The 23,196-nt window shown below is 37.4% G+C and overlaps 1 protein-coding gene across 1 annotated transcript; it reads right to left on the reverse strand.

Annotated features, from left to right (window-relative positions):
* Positions 1-11,342: 11,342 nt before the first annotated feature.
* On the reverse strand, positions 11,343-22,910 carry LOC124363723. The gene is made up of 5 exons (XM_046818984.1): positions 22,791-22,910; positions 21,697-21,874; positions 16,424-16,534; positions 14,637-14,731; positions 11,343-12,377 (listed from the first exon to the last, which is right to left on the reverse strand). The coding sequence occupies exons 1-5, from the start codon at positions 22,908-22,910 to the stop codon at positions 11,610-11,612; spliced, it is 1,272 nt and encodes a 423-aa protein (XP_046674940.1). The 3' UTR covers positions 11,343-11,609.
* Positions 22,911-23,196: the final 286 nt, after the last annotated feature.

Raw genomic sequence — 23,196 nt, forward strand, 5'->3', positions numbered from 1 at the left:
ACCAATTTCATTACAATGGCAACGGTACTTCTTTCGACGAAATCCGTCAGTGCATAAGCGAGTACGACTACTTTAAAGATACGCTTGCACAAAAGAAGCATAGATTGTGGCAAAAAATAAATACACCCCTTGAGATAGTATCTAAAACCAAGCTCAGATCACCTAATAAATCGTAAATTTTAACATTAACTTTTTCTACGTATGTAGGCGTTTACCTACTTAAACAGCTTAATAATAGTACATGTGGCCATAGAGGTCCCCGGATGACACCAAAGTATCATTGATTCCTTGCAGTACTGGGGGAGTATCACTCTCTTGTGTGGAGCTCTCAGTTCCACTATACTCCACTTGTTCGTGACAGTATCACAGAACAGGTATCAGAGCGTAGCGAGCTGAGCCGGCGCTCGTACTCAAAGTGTCATTGATTCCTTGCAGAACTGGAGTATCACACTCAGGTATGGAGCTCTCAGTTCCACTATACTCCACTTGTTCGTGACAGTACCACAGAACAGGTATCAGAGCGTAGCGAGCTGAGCCGGCGCTTGTACTCAAAGTGTCATTGATTCCTTGCAGAACTGGAGTATCACACTCAGGTATGGAGCTCTCAGTTCCACTATACTCCACTTGTTCGTGACAGTACCTCAGAACAGGTATCAGAGCGTAGCGAGCTGAGCCGGCGCTCGTACTCAAAGTGTCATTGATTTCTTGCAGAACTGGAGTAACACACTCTTGTCTGGAGCTCTCAGTTCCACTATACTCCACTTGTTCGTGACAGTACCACAGAACAGGTATCAGAGCGTAGCGAGCTGAGCCGGCGCTTGTACTCAAAGTGTCATTGATTCCTTGCAGAACTGGAGTATCACACCAGGTATGGAGCGCTCAGTGGGACTATACTCCACTTGTTCGTGACAGTACCACAGAACAGGTATCAGAGCGTAGCGAGCTGAGCCGGCGCTTGTACTCAAAGTGTCATCGCCGAACTGAGACTAGAGCCTCAACTGACTTCAGTGTAACGGAATTCCAGATTCTTTTAAATTGGCTTGGCCGGGGTCCAAGCGACAGGTTCGGCTCTATTAACATACGTGTACGCAGCTCGCCAGCGGGCCTGGCCTCCTGATCGTTCACTTGCACCTAGCGGTCCGCGCCCCACGCCGACCATCCCACTTCCGCACTCCTCTCCTCCTCCTCGTCATTGTCTGCGATCTGTCCAGGAGAGATGCAGGAAGTCGAGTTGGGAAACCGACCCGTTATGACGTATAAATGCAAGGTTAGACCGATCAGTTTTATGGGCTGGAAAGGGCAGCATTTCTCGGGACCCATTGGGTAACCGTAATTAATGTGAGTCATTCCTTCGTTTGTGGTACATTTCATTCCGTAACGGTGTTGAATAATAATCTTTTTAGCATCGTGAAACGCTATAAAAATGTGAATATTCACTCCGTGTGTATCAGTTGTTATACAAGTAGGTCCATAGTGGGTGCAGTCTTCACGGCCAAATATTTGGAGCGCAATATTCAGTTTTTAAATTTACGATTCGTTCCGAAACTGTCGGGAGAAAAGTATATATATCTCATGTGTGTCTGTCAACTGAAATCATCAAACTAAATCCACATGGAAATGTTTAATGTGTATAGTTTTGATAATATTTCGACTCTAATGAGAAAGCGCCACAACATTAAATACATTTATGATGCTTAGCTATGTTGGGAAGGGTTGATTCAATGTGAATGTTGAGTTTAGCTCCAGTTCACCTTCCTCTTAGTGCAGCGTCTGAAATATGACGCAGATACAAACTGTTTTGGATCCCTTCGGATGAACATGACTCCAAATCCCAAGAATCCAAGAGTTTGAAGAGGAAGGTGAACTTGAGTTTAACTCAAAATTCAGACTTACGAGACATCTAAAGTCTCTAAATTTAAACACTTTTTCTCTGTGTGGGTCAATAGCTTGACACGACAAAAGTTGTAAGTCCACGGGTTCAAATAATTTAATTTAAAAGTCATATTTTTGATAATTATTACGAGAGTATTGCAAAATGGTCCAAGTGATGTAGAAGGTTGCCTTACTGAATTTGTGAATCGTAAGTATATAGTTTTATTAACACTGTCAGGGCATATTAAATGCAATCGTGTTGGGAGGTATCAATAAATTTCACGTTTTTTATGATCGTGTTTACTAGTTTTGCTTTTACGTTACCGTATACTTTCATACATTACAGCTGCACTATTGACTGTGCTATTGGGATCGTGACTTTTAAAGCAACATTCATAAAGCCAATGACAATCTCGCTCTTCCTAACCGGTCATGGAGGAATTTCTTTTCCATGCCTATTTCGCAGCGATAAAAAACAACCATTGTGATTGGCACTCAATTTTCAGAGAGCATTTTGCTACTGACAAAAGCGTTCTTTAATACATCTACTCCCCGATTAAATTTCAATATACATTTTTAACTCATTAAAAATGAGGCAAAGAAAATAGGGAAAATTTGGAGTGGAGGAATAAAGATTGAATTGATCAGAGTAAAATTTTAGTAATGATTACTCTTCAACCTTGGTAGCGATGCAGAGAACCCCTTGCTTACACAAACATGAATCGTACTTCATTATATCGCCATTGAGGCAATCTTCTGATTCGTCCTTGGCCTGAATAATAGAGTTATCAGTCACGATCAAAATTTCTCAGCGTATTTACTAGTGGCCAAAACACGCTGCACCACGCCTAACGTTTCATCAGCCGCGACTCGACCGGTCTTGTTTATAGTCCGTGTACAATTGCGCCATATCCTAGCCTGCTGAGCGCTGAGCAGTGCGGTACTATCAGCGACTGACTGCGGTACTGGCGCGGTATGCGCGGTCAGAGGAGGTTACGGTGGTCGAGGCTCCAGACGACCCACAAAAACCGACACCCTTATCCCTCCATCAGTCCGTTTTTTGCCCAGTCGACAAAAGCATTTGGAAACTTCCACGATAATCAATGAGTGAGTGGTAAAAAGCCGGGGTGCCTTCCCGGCTTCTAGGTTTTGATACTAATACTGAAATATTACAGTACATCAAAAATGTCTCTCATCTCACTCATTCAATTTTATTACCTACACAATCCGTTATCGTGTTATGCAATTCGTATCTCCATCAGTAGTGAGGTTCTCTGTTTGAAGTTCGTTCTTGACGATGGAAGGATTGTGAAGGAAAAATAATTTTTCGGACAGTTACCATCGTTTAGTGATACAGTACAAACAGTAACACTACGTTTCAAGATATGCAATCTGATCTCTTTTTCAGGTGAACGAATAAACTAATGCATGACAATTTTGTTTAAAGAAAACAAAAAATACTAGAACGTTGTGACACGTATAAGTAACCAACCATACAAGCCATGTTGTGTGTCCTTTTCATTCACACTAACTCTAAAACACACCACACACTCATAAAAGCTAACCCTTAACTACAAAATACAGGTCACAATAGGTCTGCACTCACCTGCCAACCAAATAGAACTGTGTATTTTGTATAAAACTTTTATTAAGTGCATGTTTTAGAGTTAGTGTGCATGGAACAGACACACAAAATTGCTGTTGTGATCCTGACTTACGTGTGTCACAACGCTCTCATATGTTTTGTTTACTTTAACCCAGATTGTAGTCATGCATTACTTTTAACCATTAACCTGAAGAAGAGATCAGATTGCAGATTATTTAAACGGTAAGGAACAAAAAATTTCGGATTATTTCAGAATGACCAATAACAATGTCAAAGGAAACTAAAAAGCGTATGGATCCTTAATTCTATAACGAAACATAAGGTCGGGAAAGTGCATTAGGTTTAACATTATCCTTATGGTGTAAAATCAAGGATTGTCACCACCAATTTGAGAGTATGTAGTTATATTTTTTCTACTTACATTGAAAGCCACATAACCGGGGAGAAACAGGAAAAGAATAATAGTGAGGGGATGGATGCACTATCTCAGCCCTCCTCCACTACACCTACCCGCTCTGACAATATTTTTATAATAGAGAAATTCGTGTAACAAAATGGCTAAACTTGTTGAAAACTCAGCCTTTTGAGCAACGTGACGAAACAAACATTGAGAACTCTGCTCTCTGAGCAAAATTAATAACATTGTTGAAAACTCTGCCTGTTGAACTGGTTCCTCTGATAACGTGACGAAAAAATATTGAGAACTCTTCCCTCTGAGCAAAATAGCTAAAATCTTTTAGAACTCTACCTTCTGAGCTACGTGGCCAAAACTTATTGTGAACTGAGTCCTCTGGAAAAGTAACGAAAAAATAATGAGAACTCTGCCCTATGAGCAAAATGGCTAAAATTGTTGAAAACTCTGCCCTCTAAGAAACGTGGCCAATGTATCTGCTTTCCTGATCAACGTGACAAATATTTTTGAGAACTTAACTCTTTAAGCAACCAAATTCCACATCAAGAGGTCGTGCACGGGGGAAAGCCATTGTTATTGAAAATAATATTGCATTTTCGAGCCACAGCCAGCCTCAGTGACTTATAATACTTGGCGTACAAACCGCTTAACGCAGGTACACCACATATGGAACACAATCTTTGGAAACCCTACTGTCTGGTAGTAGGAGACTCTGAATGTAAAAAAAACCCCATCAAAAAACAGTATGCGCGAAACAATACTATCTACTTTCTGTAGGGAGAGAGTAATTACCACAAGAGAGTCTCAATGAAAGACAGCTAGACTGTAATGTTGTGTAGTGTATAGTACTCGTAGTATGGTTGACGTGAGACTTCCGCACGGCCTGCACGCGTGTCAATGGACAGTCTGAAGCCGACACGCGTTCTACACAGACAGGATACACGGGCTGATGGTTCTACAGATTGTTCCTTCAAGTTTTTTGACGATGCTTATTACTACCCCGGTTGTCCGAGTGTTACACAATCAAACCTGTGCGAAGACAATGAGACACGGCTTATTGTAATTTGAAAGTAGTGTGAATTTACAGGCACAGCACAACAATGTCAATACTGTATTGTTGTAAGGATAACAGGAGTTCGGAAATTTTCCATCGTTATAGGTTATAAAAGGGTTAATACAACGTTTCGAGGATTGGAATCTACCCTCTTCGTCAGGTGGGGAAAGTAGTAATACATACAAAAATAAACAACAGAAAGGAGCAAAGAAGGGAAAGAAAAGGGTTTAAACATACCCAAAAGCTGCTTGGAGTCCTGTCCAAGTGTTGTCACTGCACAGGAGTCCCGAGCACAAATCACAAGTACGAGGATAACAATCACACATCACACCAGCACAGGCTACAGTTGGATACTAACAAGAATGTACTTAAGTACTAACGATTAGTAAAAACCGTTTTGTTGTATTTAGGGCGTATGCTAATGATATTTAAAAACTGTTTTCAACGCGTTATGTTTGTTTGAGGTGCAAGTTATTATGTACCCGCTGTTACCCGCGGCTTCGCAGGCAATCTTTACAACCGAAGTCCTTATATTACTTAGTAAAAGCAATTATGATGTAATATGATGGGAGTCCTAAAAATTGTTCTAAAATATTTCATCAACTCTAATAGTCCACAAATTTTGGCAGAATAGGTCTTATTTTTTCTTTTAAAAGCTGAAAGGTTGTATTCTGAATCCTATATGAATTACAATCTAATACATTTTTGTATGTCAAAAAATATTTTATTTTTAGTATTACGTGTTTTCTGGCTAAACTCTTAAGGGCATTTTAGCATTTATAAATTATTTATTAATTATTATTTTACACCTCAATCATATGATTTAAAATAGTTATTCTTCTCATAAAATCCCATTATATTTTTTTATATGAGCTATGTTTAGGAATTTTATAAAATTTGAATTATTTTCAGATTCCCTATAAAGTTATGTTTAATTTTATGTGTCACTAGCTGTTACCCGCGGCTTCGCACGCAATCTGTAGAACCGTAGTCCTTATATTACTTAGTAAAAGCAATTATGATGTAATATGATGGGAGTCCTATACAAATTTAAAACGTAAGTAGGCATACATAAGATAGATATTATTTAAGTTCGTGGTAAATAGTATCAGAGTTTAACTTAATTATTATATCATGTTTGGCACGAGTAGAAGTGTGGGCCTTCCACCATGCTGGGAGACACCACATTAGAAGTTTACTCCTCCAAATTCCTTGGAACATACCTTGATCGAGATTTGACATGGAATGTTCACATTGATTCAGTTTGTTCAAAATTAGCATCTGGCGTTTATGTTTTAAGATATTTAGCCAAATACTGCCTAAGTCAGGTACTAATTGCGGCGTATTACGGCCTAATTTACTCACATCTTTCCTATTGAGTGATTTTGTGGGGAGCTTGTTCAAACAATCAAATTTTGAGAGTTTTTAGGCTACAAAAAAAGCGATCAGAACAATCGCCAACATGAGCTTCAGAGTCGTGTCAACCAGATTTAAAAAAATTGCAACTGTTGACTCTGCACGTTTTATTCAGTAAGTCAAAATGTGCCCTGACTAGGGGGCCGAGACGTACATGAATATGAAACGAGAGGCAGAGACAACTACCGTACTGGGCGACACAGAACGGTGGTTTATGAACACATACCCTCGCAGGCAGGTGTCAGTTTCATTAACAGATTGCCCGATTCCATGTAAAACGTACAAAGGCCCAAGGCGTTAAAAAATAATCTGAAGCGCTTTTTAGCATCTAAAGCGGTGGAGAGAATTGGCGAGTGAGTAGTATGGATGAATGCAAAGATTGTATGAAGATAAAGATTGGATGTATTTCAAATTTTCAAATTACAAAAAAAGCAATTCGCATTATCGTTAATTGAAACTTCAGAGAGTCGTGCAGAACAGCGTTTAAAAATTTGCAACTGTTGACTTTGCCATGTCTCTACATCTTAGAAACAACCTTATATTGTTTGTCTAAATGTGCCTTAACCAGAGGACGAGACATACATGAATATGAGACAAGAGGCAGAGATAACTACCGTTCGGGAATACACAGAACGGTGGTTTATGAACATTTACCTTCGCAGGCAGGTGTTCATTTTATAAACAAATTTCCAAACAAAATTAAAAATGCCTCAACGCCCAAGGTGTTAAAAACTGTATCGAACTCTGCCAGGCGCCAAACTCTTTTTACAGTATTGATGAGTTTCTGACATTCAACTGGGAGACCGCGTTGAATGAGCTGGTGAGTGTTTGAATGTGGGATGAATTTAAACAAATAGGTATAAAAATTGACGTTTGCTATGCAATGTATATTGTTAACTACAATTAAACGATTTGATTTGATTTGTATGTCTGAATGTAGTATTGTGAACGGATGTTTAAAATTATAGATTTATACGGTATGACTTTTGCCATATAATTGCATATACTGTACACGGAAATAAAAGGTTTGACTTTGTATTGAAATTCAATATAGTAAGACAGTCCTGGAGTGACAATATTGCCAATCCGTGTCGGGGTGGTGCGTGCGCGTGCGCGTGCGTGTGATAACACGCGTGTAAACTTGGTCACAAGAGCGCCGTTGAAGAGAACGTCGACACAGACGATGATGCGGTTCTCCACGGTCCAACCTCGGACAGGAACATTTAAATGAACCGATCGAGAACACCTCTGACAACCCAGATTCGGCGAGAAGGAGGGTCTAACAGGCTGGACCTGTTTGGCGCGGTGTGGGGGAATGCCGCACGAAGGTCAGCTACCAACCACGGCCTAAAAACCTGCGGGCTGTTGGCATATCTGGTGGTGCGGCGGTGATACCTCCACCTCCACCGCGCCACCCCTTGTCAGGTGGAGGGGAGGGGGAAGGGAGGTCGGTATCAATGGGACCTGTAGATAGGCTCCCTATTCCAGCAGGTGTTCATTGTCCTGAGGAAGCAGATCCTGTCACCTGCAGGTGAATAGCTTTTTTCGGCCTTCCTGGATTACTATCTACGCCCTTCTGGCAATTGTACAGTAGCTTAATAAAATATATCCCTGAATTTGGTTAAAACATTTCAATACCGTAACTGTTTATTTTATTTTTTTTTACTTTTTCAAAAAATATATTTAGAACAAAGTACTTATTACAAAAATGTAGCCAAGAAAAAGTTTTTGGGGGTGGGTCCAGGCAACTGATATTTTTCCTGTAGTGGGCGAAGATTAAGGCCTCATTTTGTTCCTTAAAAGGTTCTTGACCCGTTACTTTTTGAGACCGATCTTTCAGTAGTACATGTCAGTAATACTGAATTATTTAAATAATAATAATCATTAACAAAAAATGTAATTACAAAAATTGAAAATTTGGAGGGGATCCAGGGCCCTTGGACCACCTCGCTGGCTACATCCCTGACTTATTATGCCTACAGTCCTTTTTATGTATTTTACCCCTACAGGACTCCATTACTCATATTGAAAACATCCTTGGTTTGTACAGAATTATTATTATTATTATTTTGTTAATAATGTACACCCAAGATTATAATTTTATGCACATAGTTGGCAGAACTGAAAATATTAATGAACTACAAAAGTTATCATAATCTGAAACACTAAGTTTAAGGTCAATCAGAGCTTGAACAATTAATTGATAAAATAGTACTACTTGAGTTCGGATACATGTTAAGGTAGTACAACTTCTGTTAGTTTTATTGTTTTTGTATTTGTTTTGTGTTTCACTGTTTGGTCTCAGTCCTCTAAATTACACTTTACTAACGACATGAAAAATACTTGCTTTTATAAATCCATGAAGAATTCTAGTCATTTATAGTTGGAGTTATGTATTTGGAGACATCTTGCTGTGAACGCAGTAAACAATGGGCAAGGATGAAGTCACACCTCAAACTCTGCAAGAAACTTCTGGGAACTCTAGCCTAATTGCCAGGTTCTGTGTGGCTTGAGCAGATATACCCTGAGGAGAGTAATTGCTTTCCTTACTTAATTGCTTTCTTTAGGGTAATTTGTCATGGTCACTTCAGAAGTTGTTTGACAAAAGATAAGAGTTCTATAACTATGAAACCTTACCTTGTCTTTGCAGCCAGAAAACTGAAAATGCTCAGTACCGTATCTATTCTTTGACTGTGGTAGCGCTGGCATCTAAGATAAAGACACTTCTAGGAGCTCAATCTCTGGAGGATGTCCAACCAATGAGACTGGGAGTCACTATTCTTGAAGGAGAGGGACTGGGTGTCACTATTCTTTGAAGGAGAGGGACTGGGAGTCACTATTCTTGAAGGAGGGGGACTGGATGTCACTATTCTTGAAGGAGAGGGACTGGGAGTCACTATTCTTGAAGGAGAGGGACTGGGAGGTCACTATTCTTGAGGGAGAGGGACTGGGAGTCAATATTCTTGAGGGAGAGGGACTGGAAGTCAATATTCTTGAAGGAGAGGAAGGGAGTCAATATTCTTGAGGGAGAGGGACTGGGAGTCACTATTCTTGAGGGAGAGGGGCTGGGAGTCAGTATTCTTGAGGGAGAGGGGCTGGGAGTCATTATTCTTGAGGGAGAGACTTTTTGAAGATACAAATGAAGTTTTCCTAATATGTATTAAGACCAATCATGCTAGTCAGATACAAATTTTTTGAAGGTTAAACATTGCAACTCAAAGTATTAAGGTACCTAATTCTAGTCACAGCCTTTAAGATATCTTTTCTATAAATAAAAAAAACGTTAAAGAATTTTCTCAGTCCATGAGCAGTAGTAGATTTTTAACATGTCATTACATTGAGCAGCAAAAAATAGGCCAATAGTAGATTTTGATAAATTTTTTTGTTTAGGGAAAGAAGAGGTGGAGCTGTCTGCTCCATCAACTGCCACTTTTAGCTGACCTTGGGATAAACCAGTCCTCAACTATCACAGGTACTGTATTGATTGATTATTCAGATGTTGAATGAGTGTTTTGGTAAATGCCAGAGATGGCAGAGAAGTTGTCCTTGAAGGTTGTGTGGAGTTTTTAAATCCATGTATTGGTCATGTATTTATGTAATCAATTTTTATTTGTAATTCTTATGTTTAATTACTTTACGTTGTAAACCGTCATGAAGAAATAAACGAATATTATTAATTTGGTTAGTGGATATTACAACCAATCAGATAATATCAATTTGATTACTGGATTGAGAATGCTTGAGCAACAAATGTGTGATTTTGTAATCAGCTGTTTTAATAAACCATAACGAAACATTTTTACCGATTTAAAAATTATTCATACAAAAGAGCACATTCGCCTTAAATCTGATTCCATAATGTGTATAAAATGCTTGGTTTACATTAAATGGATTAAAAATTCAAGAAAATGGCAAGAAAACTCAACTGCTTTCATTCTCAAAAATTGTCCCTCAAGAACATTTTGTTGAGACCAAAGTAATGCAATTTCTTTATATCTCAATCTATTCAAATTTGTTTCATATCATATTGACCAGATTGCCAAAAACTCAAGGGTGAGAAGACTTTTACGTAATAAAACGGTTGATACACAGTGCTGACCTTTTTTTAAGTCTCTAAATATATAATTTTGTTGCCATGGCCAGATATTTTGGAAATTTTCAAGTTTTATGTAAAGAATAAAAATAGGTTTTTGTCAAATATATAATATACTACAAGAAGAAATTTTGTATAAATTCCTTTCTACAATACTTCCAAAATTGAATATTTTGCTTACATGGCTTTTAAAATAATTAAAAACATTTAAAACTGAACAGAAATTTTGAAATATACACCTATTATTCTATCAATTAATTGTTTTCTAATAATGACAACTCTCAACCTCTGATCTGAGAGGTTATATTTAATTTATTTCCATGGAACCTTTTATTACCTTGAATTGTTTTTTGTTTTTTTTTCATTCTAGATTCCAATAAATTATGCAACCTACAATTAGCACTGATTGAGTGAATATTAGAGCTAACTACAATAAAAAATAATCATAGGTCTTAAACACAATGAAACTTCTCATTGTACTGTGTTGTATAAAATAAAATTTGGTCGAGTAATCTTGTTGCATGATGTTTAGCTAAATATTTGCTCAAATGTGTTGACTGATGCTATGATCACATCAAACTTTTAATAAAATTGTAAATATGCATAAAATACGTTTTAAATGTATTTCAGGAGGATCATTCAAAAGTGTTAACATTTTTAATAATGCATGCCAACATTGTTTAAACTCAGGTTAAATATTTTTTTGTTTTTTTCTTCAGTTCTAAAATAATAAAAAACTAACTTTCTAATTAATTTAGTACTCCTAGATCTTCTGACTATTGAAGTAAACCAGAATAGTAAATTATTCTTTGACTTGACTTTCTGCTCTTTGACCAAAGCTCCAACACTTTGATTTAGAAAGGTATGGGAAATAAAAATAAATACAACATTTCACAATGAATAAATATGTATTTATCTCACAAAAAGTAGTGAAAAAATATATTTACTACAAAAGTTGTAAAATTTGACAATAATACTACACAGTTAAATATAGTACAAAATATGAACAATTATAAATACGCATCTAATAAAGTAACAAAAATAGATTATATGTTGTATAAATATGTACAAAATTATTTTACACCGGAATAAAAAGTGTGGATACGAGATGTGCACTTAGTTGTACAAGGTTTACTGGGTTTCTATGGAGAGATTTTCACATGCAGGACGTGGGGGGATGGGGGGGGGAAGTTAAGTTAACGTAGTCTGGCAGTTCGAAGACCACTTCGGTATCTGCCTCCTCAAGAATGTGTTCGCACACATCGTCCACCTCATCGAAAGCATTAAAATTGTTTTCATTTTCGATGAAACTTACGATACTTTTAACAAAACCTTTCGGACTTCCTGTTTGACCTGGCTTTTCTACATCTCCTTCAACTTTTGTTTCAGTTTCTGACCCAGTCGGGCTCGATCTCAGTTGCTTTTGGGCTTCATCAACACTCTCACCGTCCTCAATGATTATCAATTGTCCAGCCACCCTCTCGGATTCCTTTTCCTCGTTTTGAGGCAGAGCTGAGACTTTGTCGTTGAAGAGATTGTCTGGTGGAAGTGGAAGACTATTCGCTTTAGCTTCTTCAACTTCCTCTGTCTTCCCTTCAAAAGCATCACATGGTATGTTGTGGACGTCCACTATGGCTATTTCCTTCTCTCCACAAGCAGATGCTGTACTTGTCTCTACGGACGGATGATCTTGAAGACTTTTGCAGCTTTCATCTACTTCCTCTTCTATGGTATTTTCCTGAATCAGAGAATTGCTACGGTGCAGGTAACTTGGTTTGATGATGGCAGTGCCAGAGGACGTGCAGTCTAAAAGTCTTTGTTTTTCTCCTTCGTTCTCTTCTTTATGTTTTGACACATCTCTCTGTGGGATTTCAGTGTAGAGCCTCCCTGACATCATTTTTGACCTCAAATCGTGCCTCGAAATCTGAAACACATTGTTAAATTTTGACAGGATTCAAAACCACATATATATTCCTTATAATTTTTGGAAAACAGAAATTAGAAAGACAAATTTATTCAGATAAGTGAATAATAAATAAATGACTTTAAAAGTACAACTTCATTTATATAGATCTCATTTATCCAATTCTCTAGGTTAACCAAATATGTTTTATAGAGAGGAAAGATTCCAAATTTTTAATAATAAACTATTTGTGTTCATCCAGTGTAATTTTTTCCCATTAAACATGTTCGCACATTCAGAATAATATGTGCTAACATGCATACATCAAACAGAACGATTTCGAGTCCCAATATTAAACTCCCTGAAGAGTCAACCTAAGTTAAAAGACATACCAGTTCGGAAACGATCACAATCGAACATTGGCTCGTGCAAAGGGACTGCAAAACAAAATAATTGGTTCTCTTTTACTGTTATATGTATATTGAATAAATTCCTTATTACATGTAATCTATAGTTTTTTACTGTATTCCAGGGTTATTTGGATTTAGTTTATCCATATCACTTCCGGTCCCAATTAATCTGGATAAATGAGGTTGTACAGTACTATTTATTTTAAAACATTAACTAGCAAATAGATAAACTTTATTGGTGGCCATTTTCCTTTAACTTTGCAAGGGTGTTTTGTAAACTTCTTAAAGAATAATAAACAATATTCAGTTAAGTATATATGAGTTATTTATGTACTACCATGAAAGTCTATGTTTTGTCTAAAGTATAGTTTATTAAATAATTTTGTTTTTAATTTCAATTAAATAATTAATATTAACTTTTTAATAATAGATAAAATACATTTTTTTATCATGGGAGATACCATCTCTGTACAATTCCATAATATATAAAGTGTTCAAAATTGTCTACTTTCAGAAAATGCACAAATTTTTTAAGTTTAATCTGTAACAAGTAATAGTGGGATAGTTCAATTTTTGTCATGTCTTGGTAAAAAGTTAAAAATCAGATTACGTAGCAAAGAAGTTTCAATCTACAAGGCTTCTAATTTATATTCACAAAGATAGAAGTAACATTAAAATTTCGGTTAAATTTTGTAAAAATAAAAATGCTGTAGTCAAATAAACACTGTATATAATTAATACCTACCTACCTACTTCTAGTAAGGTTGACTACACATACAATAGCTATGAATCAATGTGAACGTTAGTCCCAGTTCACTTTCCTAAACTAGATTTCAGGCGCAGCATTAGGAGGAAAGTGATCTGGAGCTAGACTCAATACTCCTAACTGTTTTAAAAACTCACTTTTTTCTACAAACAAAACTATGAGGGCCATTTAAAACCTCCGATCTCATGCCATGACGGCCAGACAAGTAGCAGCTCAGAGCAAACTAGCTACTTGAGCTTGGCAGTGACAAGTGTCGTGGTAGGGAAGATGCGTGATTGACTACTGCGCATACCGCTGTCACATGTCTGGTCATCATGCCTTGAGATCGGAGGTTGAACAAAAAAACACGCCCTTGTAAGTTACTGATACAGCAACTTACTAATTTCGCAAGAGCGAAAAAAGTACTGTCATTCTTTTTCTTCCACTCTTTATCGGAAAAAAATACCAAATTTGATATACTAATCAATAGATAATTTTACCTATTTTAGGACTATCTGGAAAATATACTCCATTTGTGACAAGAAGTAATTGGAGAAGCAACTGTATATTTGTCACAAAATATACAATACCTAAAAGAATCTTCATCAGATTTAGTGAAAAAGTTCTGTTTAAATAATAATACAAGTTGTGTGTTAATATATTTGAAACTTTGACCAATTACAACTATTTGTGTTCAAAAATTTCTTGTAATAGACATTTTAAAACTTTTTGTATCCTGGGGAGTGTTAAATATATGTATGTACAAAATTATTCAGGATTTAAAATTTTAGACTTAATTATTAAGGAAACAGTATGGCCGACTTTGTCCCCTGCATGTCAAAACCCGATGATCCTTGAAGGATCGTCATCAATTCAGTGGTGCCACTAGAACTTTGCTTTACCCTCTTAAACCAACAGACTTTTAATTCGTTAATGCTGTAATTGGAATGTACAAGAAGAATGTGAAAAAAATCATAGATAATACATTTACACTTTTTTTACTGTACAATAATGCCATATCTAGATGCTTTCCCGTGACACAGGTCTGAGATTGCCAAATCATTATGAGACACTGCTAATCTTTTAACAATTTAAAAAGTTTTTTATGATTCTGTATGTACGTACCTCAGAAGACTTCCTGTCGTCAGAGTCCGAGTGTGTGCCGCTGTCGCCCAGGCTTGTGCCGCTGCCAGTACTCATGCGACCTGACGAGGTTGAACCTGCAACACAACTTCAATCAACAGCTGATCACAGCACAAAGATGACACAACAGTAACCTGTTTCATAGTAAGATCAATACAGATCAAATGTACAGAATGTAACAGATCACTTTCACCAAATGTGTAGTAGACAAACAATTAGTAAATATTCTTTAAATCCAGCATGTACAGGGTGGCGCATATGTCAGTTTCCCCAGAAGAGAAATTTAAAGGCGTTACAGGTTAATTGAATAAAACACTTTTAGGCAAGAAAACAAATTCATTATATGAAATTACTTACATATTACCATACAATGTTATAGCAGTTGTTCGAAATGTCCACCTTGATTTTGTATACACTTCATACAATGACTGAGAACAGAATTACAAATTTTTAGCAATAAAGGTTTTTCGTTATTAACAAGTTCAAATGCATTTCTAATTAGGCTTCTGAGTTCATCAAGATTTTGTGGTTTTGAAGCATACACAGTCTCTTTTATAATACCCCACAGTGAAAAATCACCTGGGGTCAGGTCTGGCGAGCACGCAGGCCAATTGATTGTACTACGGCGACCAATCCATTCATTAAATGTTTTACTTAAAAAATCTTGAACTTAGATACCGAAATGTGCATCTTGTTGTCAGACGAGCAAATGAATATTGAAAACAGGATTGTTTCTGAGCTCGGGAGCTACTACTTCTTGCAGCAACCGTAAGTAACTTTCTGAGTTAACATTTCCTTGAAGAAAATAAGAACCAATCAGTGCAGTACTCGAATTACCTCCCCATACCATAACACCAGGCACATTGATTTCTGCTTGGATTACGTTATGAGGATATACATCCGACCAGTACACGCAGTTATGCCGATTAACGTGTCCATTTAGTTAGAAACATGCTTCATCACACCACAAAATTAATCACAAGAAATTTGGATCAGCCTCTGAGCGGATAATTATTGTCTCACAGAATTCCAATCGCCTATCAGAATCATCCTTGTGAAGTGCTTGGAGTAAAAATGATGTATGGCTTAAATTTTAATTGCTTTAACGTTCTTTGCACGCTTTTTCTTGATATTTCTAGTTCGGCAGATGCTTTACCGGTTGTTGAGCAGATGCTTGCAGTTTATTTACCGGGACTGGCTACAAAAGCTTGAGCAACTGTCTGCAGGTTTTCTTTGTTGCAAATTGATCTTGGACGACCACACTTCAGGGCATTTAAAACGCTTCCTGTGTTTTTAAATTTCTTATTTAACTTCTGCATATACTGTTGAGTGGGTATCGCAACACCTGGATATTTACCACTAAATTCTTCAATAGCAGTATTTTTATTATGCTTCCACCACAACTGAAGGATGTAAACCTGTTATTGGGTTGTAAACATTTTTTAAAACACACACAAACAAATAACAGATACAAAGAGCGTCACTTAACACTAGCCACTGGAACAGGCAACAATGAACTTACTCCGTGTTGCTGCCAACTTAACATTGTTACCAACCTATCGAAACAAAATATCCCAATTTATGGGGAAACTGACATATGTGCCACCCTGTATATTTATTTTAGGTTTTCAAAAAAGTATTCCAAAAAAAAAATTCAGTTAGATATGTTGTAAGGCTGGAAAAAAATTCTTAACCTCTTTTTATACTAAACATATATCTAAATATGATTAATATTGAAGTAAAGTAGATGTATAATGAGAGATACTGACTGCAAGAAGACTGGAGACTGAGACTGCTAGCAGGTCGGTGGCTGACGGTGGCTGTTGTCGGACTGCTGCCACTTGCTGACGCCTGCTTGCTCTTGCAGTCACCAGTACAATCTGCAAACACAAACATAACCTCAATCACAACCTATTCCTTTGCATATTCAACAATCATTATATTAACACTTTGAGCTCGAAAGATCAGCAGCACTGGCCACACCAAGGTTGCAGTTAGTTTTGCCGTAGTTTGTCCTTGCAACTCGTATGGCCAGTAAAGATGGCCGCATTAGCTACATTGACAGCTCGGCAGCCATATTTGTTGTTTGCCTCCTCAGATCGGAATTATTTTTCAATTTCCTCCTCGTTATTTACATAGTAATTTAAAATGTTTAAAAAAGAAATGAAAAGTAATCATCATCATCTCTCATCTCACTCATTCAATTTTACCTACACAATCCGTTATCGTGTTATGCAATTCGTATCTCCATCAGTAGTGAGGTTCTCTGTTTGAAGTTCGTTCTTGACGATGGAAGGGTTGTGAAGGAAAAAATAATTTTTCGGACAGTTACCATCGTTTAGTGATACAGTACAAACAGTAACACTACGTTTCAAGATCTGCAATCTGATCTCTTCTTCAGGTGAATGAATAAACTAATGCATGACAATTTTGGTTAAAGGAAACAAAAAATACTAGAACGTTGTGACACGTATAAGTAACCAACCATAACAGCCATGTTGTGTGTCCTTTTCATGCACACTAACTCTAAAACACACCACATACTCATAAAAGCTAAACTCTTAACTACAAAATACAGGTCACAATAGGTCTGCACTCACCTGCCAACCAAATAGAACTGATGCATGTATAAAACTTTTATTAAGTGCATGTTTTAGACTTAGTGTGCATGGAACAGACACACAAAATTGCTGTTGTGATCCTGACTTACGTGTGTCACAACGCTCTGATATGTTTTGTTTACTTTAACCTAGATTGTAGTCATGCATTACTTTTAACCATTAACCTGAAGAAGAGATCAGATTGCAGATTATTTAAACGGTGAGGAACAAAAAAATTCGGATTATTTCAGAATGACCAATAACAATGTCAAAGGAAACTAAAAAGCGTATGGATCCTTAATTCTATAACGAAACATAAGGTCGGGAAAGTACATTAGGTTTAACATTATCCCTATGGTGTAAAATCAAGGATTGTCACCACCACTTTGAGAGTATGTAGTTATATTTTTTCTACTTACATTGAAAGCCACATAACCGGGGAGAAACAGGAAAAGAATAATAGTGGGGGGATGGATGCACTATCTCAGCCCTCCTCCACTACACCTACCCGCTCTAACAATATTTTTATAATAGAGAAATTCGTGTAACAAAATGGCTAAACTTGTTGAAAACTCAGCCTTTTGAGCAACGTGACGAAAAAATATTGAGAACTCTGCCCTCTGAGCAAAATGGCTAAAATTGTTAATAGCTGTGCCTTCTGAGCAACGTGACCAAACTTATTGTGAACTGTGTCATCTGGTAACGTGACGAAAAAATATTAAGAACTCTGCTCTATGAGCAAAATGGCTAAAATTGTTAATAGCTGTGCCTTCTGAGCAACGTGACCAAACTTATTGTGAACTGATTCCTCTGATAACGTGACGAAAAAATATTAAGAACTCTGCCCTATGAGCAAAATGACTAAACTTATTGATAACTCCGCCTCTATTATAAACTAAGTCCTCTGGGAATGTGACGAAACAAATATTGAGAACTCTTCTCTCTGAGCAAAATAGCTAAAATGTTTTAGAACTCTACCTTCTGAGCTACGTGGCCAAAACTTATTGTGAACTGAGTCCTCTGGAAACGTAACGAAAAAATAATGAGAACTCTGCCCTATGAGCAAAATGGCTAAAATTGTTGAAAACTCTGCCCTCTAAGAAACGTGGCCAATGTATCTGCTTTCCTGATCAACGTGACAAATATTTTTGAGAGCTTAACTCTTTAAGCAACCAAATTCCACACCAAAAGGTCGTGCACGGGGGAAAGCCATTGTTATTGAAAATAATATTACATTTTCGAGCCACAGCCAGCCTCAGTGACTTATAATACTTGGCGTACGAAGCGCTTAACGCAGGTACACCACACATGGAAACACAATCTTTGGAAACCCTATTGTCTGGTAGTAGGAGACTCTGAATGTAAAAAACCCATCAAAAAACATTATGCGCGAAACAATACTATCTACTTTCTGTGGTGAGAGAGTAATTACCACAGGCGACTCTCAATGAAAGCCAGCTAGAATGTAATGTTGAGTAGTGTATAGTACTCGTAGTATGGTTGACGTGAGACTTCCGCACGGCCTGCACGCGTGTCAATGGACAGTCTGAAGCCGACACGCGTTCTACACAGACAGGATACACGGGCTGATGGTTCTACAGATTGTTCCTTCAAGTTTTTTGACGATGCTTATTACTACCCCGGTTGTCCGTAGTGTTACACAATCAAACCTGTGCGCGAAAACAATGAGACACGGCTTATTGTAATTTGAAAGTAGTGTGAATTTACAGGCACAGCACAACAATGTCAATACTGTATTGTTGGAAGGATAACAGGGTTTGCCATCGTTATAGGTTATAAAAGGTTTAACACAACGTTTCGAGGATTGGAATCTATCCTCTTCGTCAGGTGGGGAAGGTATTAATACATATAAAAATAAACAACAGAACGAAGCAAAGAAGGGAAAGAAAAGGGTTTAAACATACCCAAAAGCTGCTTGGAGTCCTGTCCAAGCGTTGGCACTGCAAAGAACGCAAGTCCCGAGCACAAATCACAAGTACGAGGATTACAATCACACATCACAATAGCACAGGCTACAGTGGGATACTAACAAGAATGTACTTAAGTACTAACAAGTAAAAAATTTATTGTTGTATTTAGGGCGTATGCTAATGATATTTACAAACTGTTTTCAACGCGTTATGTTTGTTTGAGGTGCAAGTTATTATGTACTAGCTGTTACCCGCGGCTTCGCACGCAATCTTTAGAACCGAAGTCCTTATATTAATTAGTAAAAGCAATTATGATGTAATATGATGGGAGTCCTAAAATTAGTTCTAAATATTTCAACTCTAACAGACCACACATTTTGGCAGAATAGGTCTTATTTTTTCTTTTAAAAGCTCAAAGGTTGTATACTAAATCCTAAATGAATTACAATCTAATCCATTTTTGTATGTTAAAAAATATTTTATTTTTAGTATTACATGTGTTTTCTGGATAAACTCTTAAGGGCATTTTAGTATTTATAAATAATTTATTAATTATTATTTTAAACCTCAATCATATGATTTAAAATAGTTATTCTTCCCATAAAATCCCATTATATATTTTTTTTATATGAGCCATGTTTAGGAATTTTATAAAATTTGAATTATTTTCAGATTCCCTATAAAGTTATGTTCAATTTTATATGTCACTAGCTGTTACCCGCGGCTTCGCATGCAATCTGTAGAATCGAAGTCCTTATATTACTTAGTATAAGCAATTATGATGTAATATGGTGGGAGTCCTATACAAATTTAAAACGTAAGTAGGCATACATCAGGTAGATATTATTTAAATTCGTGGTAAATAGTATCAGAGTTTAACTTAATTATTATATCATGTTTGGCAGGTGTAGAAGTGTGGGCCTTCCACCATGCTGGGAGACTCCACATTAGAAGTTTACTCCTCCAAATTCCTTGGAACATACCTTGATCGAGATTTGACATGGAATGTTCACATTGATTCAGTTTGTTCAAAATTAGCATCTGGCGTTTATGTTTTAAGATCTTTAGCCAAATACTACCCAAGTCAGGTACTGATTGCGGCGTATTACGGCCTAATTTACTCACATCTTTCCTATTGATGGAGAGCTTGTCCAAACAATCAAATTTTGAGAGTTTTCAGCTACAAAAAAAACGATCAGAACAATCGCCAACATGAACTTCAGAGTCGTGTCAACCAGATTTCAAAAATGACTCTGCCATGTCTCTATATCTTGGAGGCGGTTTTATTCAGTAAATCAAAATGTGCTCTGACTAGGGGCCGAGACGTACATGAATATGAAACGAGAGGCAGAGACAACTACCGTACTGGGCGACACAGAACGGTGGTTTATGAACACCTACCCTCGCAGGCAGGTGTCAGTTTCATTAACAGATTGCCCGATTTCATGAAAAAAACGTATAAACGCCCAAGGCGTTAAAACTCGACTGAAGCGTTTTTTAGCATCTAAAGTGGTGGAGAGAATTGGCGAGTGAGTAGTATGGATGAATGCAAAGATTGTATGAAGATAAAGATTGGATATATTTCAAATTACAAAAAAAGCAATTCGCATTATCGTTAATTGAAACTTCAGAGAGTCGTGCAGAACAGCGTTTTAAAAATGTGCAACTGTTGACTTTGCCATGTCTCTACATCTTAGAAACAACCTTACCTTGTTTGTCTAAATGTGCCTTAACCAGAGGACGAAACATACATGAATATGAGACAAGAGGCAGAGATAACTACCGTTCGGGAATGCACAGAACGGTGGTTATGAACATTTGCTTTCGCAGGCAGGTGTTCATTTTATAAACAAATTTCCAAACAAAATTTAAAATGCCTCAACGCCCAAGGTGTTAAAAACTGTATCGAACTCTGCCAGGCGCCAAACTCTTTTTACAGTATTGATGAGTTTCTGGACATTCAACTGGGAGACCGCGTTGAATGAGCTGGTGAGTGTTTGAATGTGGGATGAATTTAAAAAATAGGTATAAAAATTGACGTTTGCTATGCAATGTATATTGTTAACTGCAATTAAACGATTTGATTTGATTTGTATGTCTGAATGTAGTATTGTGAACGAATGTTAAAAATTATAGATTTATACGGTATGACTTTTGCCATATTAATTGCATATACTGTACACGGCAATAAAAGGTTTGACTTTGTATTGAAATTCAGGATAGTAAGACAGTCCTGGAGTGACAATTGCCAATCCGTGTCGGGGTGTGGTGCGTGCGCGTGCGCGGGCGTGTGATAACACGCGTGTAAACTTGGTCACAAGAGCGCTGTTGAAGAGAACGTCGACACAGACGATGATGCGGTTCTCCACGGTCCAACCTCGGACAGGAACATTTAAATGAACCGATCGAGAACACCTCTGACAACCCAGATTCGGCGAGAAGGAGGGTCTAACAGGCTGGACCTGTTTGGCGCGGTGTGGGGGAATGCCGGCACGAAGGTCAGCTACCAACCACGGCCTAAAAACCTGCGGGCTGTTGGCATATCTGGTGGTGCGGCGGTGATACCTCCACCTCCACCGCGCCACCCCTTGTCAGGTGGAGGGGAGGGGGAAGGGAGGTCGGTATCAATGGGACCTGTAGATAGGCTCCCTATTTCCAGCAGGTGTTCATTGTCCCGGGGAAGCAGATCCTGTCACCTGCAGGTGATAATAGCTTTTTTCGGCCTTCCTGGATTACTATCTACGCCCCTTTTGGCTATTGTATATTAGCTTGATAAAATATAATCCCTGAATTTGGTTTAAACATTTCACTGACTGATTTTTTTTTATTTTTTTTTTTTACTTTTTTAAAAAATGTATTTAGAACAAAGTACTTATTACAAGAACGTAGCCAAGAAAAAACTTTTTTAGGGGGGCGGGGGTCAAGACAACAGATATTTTTCCAGTGGACAGAAGAGTAAGACCCCATTTTGTTCCTTAAAAGGTTCTTGACCCGTTTCTTTTTGAGGACAATCTTTTCTGCAGTACATGTCACTGAATTATTTAAATAATAATAATCATTAACAAAAAATGTAATTGGAAAAATTTAAAATTTGGAGGGGGATCCAGACCTCTTGGATCCCCTCGCTGGCTACGTCCCTGACTTATTATGCCCTAGAGTCCTTTTTATATATTTCACCCTTTCAGGACTTCATTACTCATATTGACAAAGTCCTTGGTTTATACAGGATGGTGTTTATTTTTAATAATGTACATCCAAGATCATAGTTTTATGCAAATAGTTGGCAGAACTGAAAATATCAATCAGCCAGAAAGTTATCCTAATCTGAAACACTAAGTTCAAGGTCAACCAGAGTTTAAACAATTGATAGAATTGTATTACTTGAGTTTAGATACAGGTTAAGGTGGTACAATTTCTGTTAGTTTAATTGTTTTTACATTTGTTTTGTTTCATTGTTTGGTCACAACCCTCCAAAATACACTTTACTTAAGACAAGAAAAAATACTTGCTTTTATAAATCCATGAGTTCATTTATAGTTGTAGTTATGTATTTGGAATCATCTTCCTGTGAATGCAGTAAACAATAGGCTAAGATTAAGTCCAGCCTCAAACTCTGCAAGAAACTTCTCGGGAGCCCTAATTGCCAGGTTCTGTGTGGCTTGAGCAGAGACAACCTGAGGAGAGTAATTGCTTTCCTTACTGAACATGGCCATTTCATGAGTCATTTTGATAGAGTTCTATAACTATGAACCCGTATGTCCTCTTTGCAGTCAGGAAACTGAAAGTGCTGAACACATCCTCTTTGATTATAAAGTATAAGGAGACTTCTGAAAGCTCAGTCTCTGGAGGATGTCCAACCAATGAGATTGGGAGTCCCTATTCTGGAAGGAGAGGGACTGGGAGTCAATATTCTTGAAGGAGTGGGACTGGGAGTCACTATTATGGAAGGAGAGGGACTGGGAGTCAATATTCTTGAAGGAGAGGAACTGGGTGTTACTATTCTTGAAGGAG

This window comes from Homalodisca vitripennis, chromosome 5, assembly GCF_021130785.1.
Source record: "Homalodisca vitripennis isolate AUS2020 chromosome 5, UT_GWSS_2.1, whole genome shotgun sequence".
Lineage (NCBI taxonomy): Eukaryota > Metazoa > Arthropoda > Insecta > Hemiptera > Cicadellidae > Homalodisca > Homalodisca vitripennis.

What these genes read in the sequence shown, in the direction of transcription:
- LOC124363723 (XM_046818984.1), bottom strand. Translation starts at nt 22,910, where the DNA reads ATGACTCATGAAATGGCCATGTTCAGTAAGGAAAGCAATTACTCTCCT. An exon ending in CCGCAGGTTTTTAGGCCGTG is followed by an intron (nt 16,535 to 21,696) that starts GTTGGTAGCTGA and finishes TTGTGTTTGCAG; the next exon opens with ATTGTACTGGTGACTGCAAG. An exon ending in CAGTCTCCAGTCTTCTTGCA is followed by an intron (nt 14,732 to 16,423) that starts GTCAGTATCTCT and finishes GTTGTGTTGCAG; the next exon opens with GTTCAACCTCGTCAGGTCGC.